Here is a 6,000-nt window from a genome sequence, read left to right on the forward strand (position 1 = left end):
TCTGTTTTTAACTAAAGCTTCATAATGACTCAAATAATGTCAATATTTATGGATTTTCCACCTTTCTTTTCAAAGTGGGAAGTAACGATCTTCCATAAAAACATTTGTCACATCTATTTTTGAGTTATGCCAAATATCCGTACGCAAAAAAACCTCTTTTAAAATGTGGTCCCTTCTTTGAAAAGCTCTTTATCTTAAACTTACATGGGAGCTCCCCCATCTTTTCCAATTTTGTCCCCCACTGCTTGAAGAAGGTAGGCTGATTTACCCGGCTCGAGTTTACATAAATTTCTAATTGAAAGAAAAAGATTCGCATATTGGAATTTATTGCACATTGTAATTATGGAAATAGAATTTTGAAAACTGATCAATAGCGTGAATCGGGACAGTTTTTTGAGTATATTCCTAAAATTCTTTATTATGAGCACTTCCATCCCCTGATTAGCTTAAGATGATGTATTTTTTGGAGTTAAAAAAATAAGCAATCGAAATTTGAAAAAAAACAATGAAAAGAATTTACAGTAAACATTTTCAAACAGCCTTTTACACCATCCTTGCCCTTCGAAGCAGTTTGAATATCTATCCATTTTGCGCCAAAGTTATGTTAAAAAAATGTTTCGCCATATGCCAAACATGGACATAAACATGAGACATTAAAGCTTGAAGTTTTCCCAAACAGCACTTATCATGGTATGAAAATAATCGATTTCATCCCGTGCAAAATTTCTTTTTTTTAATGAATTTATTAAAGCAAAAAATATAAATATTAAAAAAAATATCAGTTACATCACTAAATATATTCTCAGCGTTTTTAATTTTTTCTTTAAAATTCAAATATTCAAAAATGTTGGCAAAAACAAATTTCTAAGTTAGCGTTTGTGCCTTATATTGGGGTAAGTGTAAATGCAAAGCTTATTTTCAGATGCGTCAAAGTAATGGCTTTAAAATGGATATATATATATATAAATATATATATATATATATATATATATATATATATATATATATATATATATATATATATATATATATATATATATATATATATATATATATATATATATATATATATATATATATATATATATATATATATATATATATATATATATATATATATATGTAAATATAATAATATGTAAATATAATAATATGTAAATATAATAAATATGTAATTTTTGAATGAGGTGTGTTGTTCAAAATATTTGCGTAATAGTTCTTTTTACAGTTTCTCTTGGTAACTTCAACTTTCTTGGAGATATGGTTAAGCATTTCTCTTAAGTGAGCATCTTCAGGATTCCTTTTCACTCTTTTGATATAATTGTGTTTTATTTTTATCAACGTCCAGAGGTCAAAAGACATCCACGGACAGTAATTACCCTTGAGCTTCACTGACTTAGTCACTTTTTTGGAGCAAGTAGTAAGCAAAGAGTTATAAGTTGCCACAATATTTTGAATACATGTGCTAGCATCTCTAATTTCACCAATCTCTCTCAAATAATTCCCAAATTTTTCGTTTAGTTCTAAATGATTTATAATGGTTTTGCTCAATTGTATCTGTTGCTTGTCTGATTTCAAATCAAAGGTAGTAATTACTTGGAGATGATCGCTTAGATCTGTATGAATCGTGTCGTTTTTCAAATTAGATGCATTCGAATACTTACATACTACATGGTCTAAAATATTCTCACTGATAGGTCTAGTGGTTAAAGTATTGGTACACAGAAAGCCAAATGATTCGAGAAGGTTTTTATATTTTATCACAGAATTATTGTTTGTAACATTTACGGGAACGTTCAGGTCGCCGACTATAAAACAAGAATGATTGTCAGGCACGGAGGACAACAGACACTCTAATTTATCACAGAAGGTATTAAAGGGAAACGAGGGTGGTTTGTATATGCCATGCACATCAATAATTTGCCCGTTAATGGTCAACTCTACGGAGATGTTGTGAAATCCATCAATACAAATATTTTGAACGGTTTTGAATTTTAAATTATTTTTAATGTACATAGCTAGGCCACCATTCGATTGATTGCGGCACGAAAAAATAGAGGCGTAACCAGGAATTTTATATAATGAACAGACATCGTTTACAAGCCATCTTTCACAAATAACAATCACATCAAACACAACTTTAGACTGTTCTAGAATTTCTAATAAATTATCGAATTTTTCCAGATCATTCATGCTACGTATATTCCATTGAAAGATCCTTAATTTATTTAAATCCTTAATTTAAATTTAAATAATCTTCAACGAATAACATCCTTTGTGCTTATGAAGCAGTTTAATCTTTAAGAAAAGGAGCGTAGGATAAAAAGATTGAACATATTAGATCACACTAGTCAAAAGTGTCTCCTAATCACATCCTTCCCCCTAAATTCCCAACAAAAATTATTTGCTAGGATGCAGAGGTAACCTCAGTCCTAAAGCGTAAATTTATGTCTTTCATCCCTTTCTCTGTTTTTCTCAACTATCTATTGACTGCTAGGACGTGGCCGGCGCCGTTATTGACATTGAAAGAGAGAGCATCAGTTCTGTGCGTTGTGATTGAGCTGCTAATCCCAAGCACCATTCTTTTGACCTTTGAACACAATTGATGGCCTCGGTCAATCACGGAGTAGCAACCATTGGTGATGTGGAATTTATTCTACTAAACCACGCCTGAAATCATGGTTTTCGAAATGCATTAATCATAACCGTTATACTAATATGAACCGAATAATTTATCATAAAATTATATGTTTTGAATAAAAAGCAATGTGAACCTTTCCAACGAATATTTTTTGTTATAAAATATGAAGAAGCATTTCGGGTTCAATGATTGAAGGTGGATGTGAGTAGTCAATCAAGCTAAGCTAATTGGTTCAGTAGTTTCCGAGTTTATAGGGAACAGACAGACAGACAGACAGGGTAGATTTCTATAATTTTTTGTCCGAAAATTAAAGTTCTTTAAAGTCTGTTTTCTAGAAGCATTTTAATCGCTTCTAAATTCAAAGATGAAACTCTAATCGAAAATGTTGACACATGCGTAATCCTCTCTTTTTTTTTTCTTAAAAAGACATACACCGTCTTAGCCGATTTAGGCTTTACAGACTGAATAAATGACGTGGACAACTTAAGATTAGCATTTAACACCCAGTACCGAGATGGGAGTCGAACCCATGCCATCAGTGGACCAGCGATTACCGTCTTACCAAGCTAACCACTCGACCATCGAGACGTACTCTCTTAGGAGGCATCCATTAATTACGTGACGCTCCACGCTCCTAGGGGAGGAGGAGCAATAGCTTGTGTAAACAAATTTAAATACAACTAAAATTTCCATATAAGATTTTTCCATTTGCTAAAATTATCAGAAAATCGGTAGTTTTCATCGAATAACCGTTTTTTTTTAAAATATTCTCGTTCTTTGTATTTTTGTTTTAAATTTTTTTTAAAAATTGATGGTATTTTCGGTGATTTTTGGAACTTTACGGTTTCATTCAAAAATGGTTTCATTTTTAAACTTTTAGGTTAGAGATTTGAGAGCACTATCGTTCGCTCGATAATTTTTACTGAAAATTGACAACCTTAAAACTAGTGAGTTCATTACTTTTCTAGAACAAATTTAATTCAGCACATTAACTTTTGAAATACGATGCACCTTCTCAACTATAAAGTTGTATGATTTTTTTATGTGAATAGTTTCGCTTATCAGGTTCAATTTGTCTTCAATGATAAGCCCACTTAACCTAGAAAAGCGATCTCGATAGCTAGAGCTACGTTAGAGACGACAACGCTTCTGAGACAACTATTCAAATCGCGTGAAAACCACGAGTGTCTGGCTGGCTAAAACCCAAGCGAAAAGTCAAAATCACCATTTTTCATCACAGAACCCCCTGAAGGCCAACGCTTCGCCGATTTGTGAGTGACTAAGTTTTAGTTTGTGAAAAAAGAGAAGCTAAAATTCACGAGACAATTATCCCGGTCGGAATACAAGAATCTATGTAGCGCGTTGCAATGAGAAGAGCTATACGTAGAAAAAGGTTGTATGAAATTAACTATGCACCGACAATTAAGAGTAGAGCAAGAACAGAAGTAAATGAAACAAGTTTTTTGATGCCAAGACACCAGCTTTATAGGCCATTGTCATTCTGCGGTCCGGAATATGTCAGAAGCGTCTCCTCATTAGAAACGTTTTTTTCTCGTTTTTTTTTCAATAATAAAATTCTTCTTTTAAAAAGTCATACTCTAACATAAAGTTTTCTCTTTCTTTTTCAGGTAAACTACAAAAATACTTCTCGGAAACAAACTTCAGCTCAAAACAAAATTGATGGTAAATTAGAAACATCAAAAAGATCAATCAATTTTAATCGAAGTGAGTGATTCCTAAATTTTAGAATAAATTCTAGTTCCATTCCTTTTGGTCGTCCCCTCGAGTTGTCCCACACTGTTAGACTTAACTTAAGCTAATCAAACAGTCAGAGGGTTCCATTGATTAGTCGTCTAGCAGTAGCGAGAATCGGTTTCCACTCAATCATTCCTTCCAGCTTACCTTCGTTTGTTCCGAAATCGAAAGGGGCGGCTGTTTTCCGCCTTCCCTTCAACAAAGTGGCATCAATTACTTAAGTCAACTCGAAGCCCCCTTTCTCTCGGTGTTCTCCCTTCAAATTTCTGCGGAAATCGGTCATTCTCTCGGTACCCGACAAAACTTAACAGAATCCATACGTGCAGTGTCTGTGTCTAATAATAATGCATTACATGCCGCTGCACTATTAAGTAGAAACAGAGAAAGGCGGCAGACGAACCGCACATTTGGTGCATTAGATGATCTGTTTTCCGGCTACAAATGTACGAATATTGGTTTCTCGAGTTCCCTCAACGCGACTCAACTCAATTCAACTCGAGTCGCATTTTGCCGCACATACGCCTCAATGTCAGCAGCAACGCGACCAGACAGACATATTTGACGGTAATAGACAACATAAATTAAACTCCCCGGAGTTGCCGCTGCCGCAGCCAGCGAGTAGAGAAACCCGGCAAATGTTTGGTGCGGCTGGCGTGAAAGATGAAAATAAAAGGAAAATAAGGAAAACGGAAAGGAAAAATAATATACCTACTCTCATAGATGGAACATATCGAAAGACGCATTCACACACATGAAGGGAGGAAATCGTCAAATTTGTTTCACACCCCCGAATCATCGGATCATCACTTCTTCTGGCAAGGATATTAATTTTCGTCGAGAAACGTGGTTGAACTGACTTTTTGAAACATTCGAGTTTTGAACCTTGAAAGGGATCTACAAAATTCAAAAGGTGAATAGGCACATTTAAAAAATTTACCCTTCTCAAAGTGGAAAATTTTGAATTATTTTTTTATAGATTCACCTGGTCAATGCAAGACCAGAAAAAGGGCAAAAAGACAAAAAAGACAAAAAAGACAAAAAAGACAAAAAAGACAAAAAAGACAAAAAAGACAAAAAAGACAAAAAAGACAAAAAAGACAAAAAAGACAAAAAAGACAAAAAAGACAAAAAGACAAAAAAGACAAAAAAGACAAAAAAGACAAAAAAGACAAAAAAGACAAAAAAGACAAAAAAGACAAAAAAGACAAAAAAGACAAAAAAGACAAAAAAGACAAAAAAGACAAAAAAGACAAAAAAGACAAAAAAGACAAAAAAGACAAAAAAGACAAAAAAGACAAAAAAGACAAAAAAGACAAAAAAGACAAAAAAGACAAAAAAGACAAAAAAGACAAAAAAGACAAAAAAGACAAAAAAGACAAAAAAGACAAAAAAGACAAAAAAGACAAAAAAGACAAAAAAGACAAAAAAGACAAAAAAGACAAAAAAGACAAAAAAGACAAAAAAGACAAAAAAGACAAAAAAGACAAAAAAGACAAAAAAGACAAAAAAGACAAAAAAGACAAAAAAGACAAAAAAGACAAAAAAGACAAAAAAGACAAAAAAGACAAAAAAGACAAAAAAGACAAAAAAGACAAAAAAGACAA

At 32.8% G+C, this 6,000-nt stretch overlaps 1 protein-coding gene across 1 annotated transcript in view; it reads left to right on the forward strand.

Annotated features, from left to right (window-relative positions):
- The window catches only part of LOC129759999 (uncharacterized), a 155,932-nt gene extending 150,472 nt beyond the window's left edge, over nucleotides 1-5,460 (forward strand). The window contains exon 3 of the mRNA XM_055757612.1: nucleotides 4,270-5,460. Coding sequence (XP_055613587.1) covers nucleotides 4,270-4,322 — 53 coding nt within the window. The 3' untranslated portion in view covers nucleotides 4,323-5,460. The remainder of the gene's footprint in view (nucleotides 1-4,269) is intronic.
- Nucleotides 5,461-6,000: the final 540 nt, after the last annotated feature.

The sequence above is a fragment of the Uranotaenia lowii genome, chromosome 1, assembly GCF_029784155.1.
Source record: "Uranotaenia lowii strain MFRU-FL chromosome 1, ASM2978415v1, whole genome shotgun sequence".
Taxonomy (NCBI): domain Eukaryota; kingdom Metazoa; phylum Arthropoda; class Insecta; order Diptera; family Culicidae; genus Uranotaenia; species Uranotaenia lowii.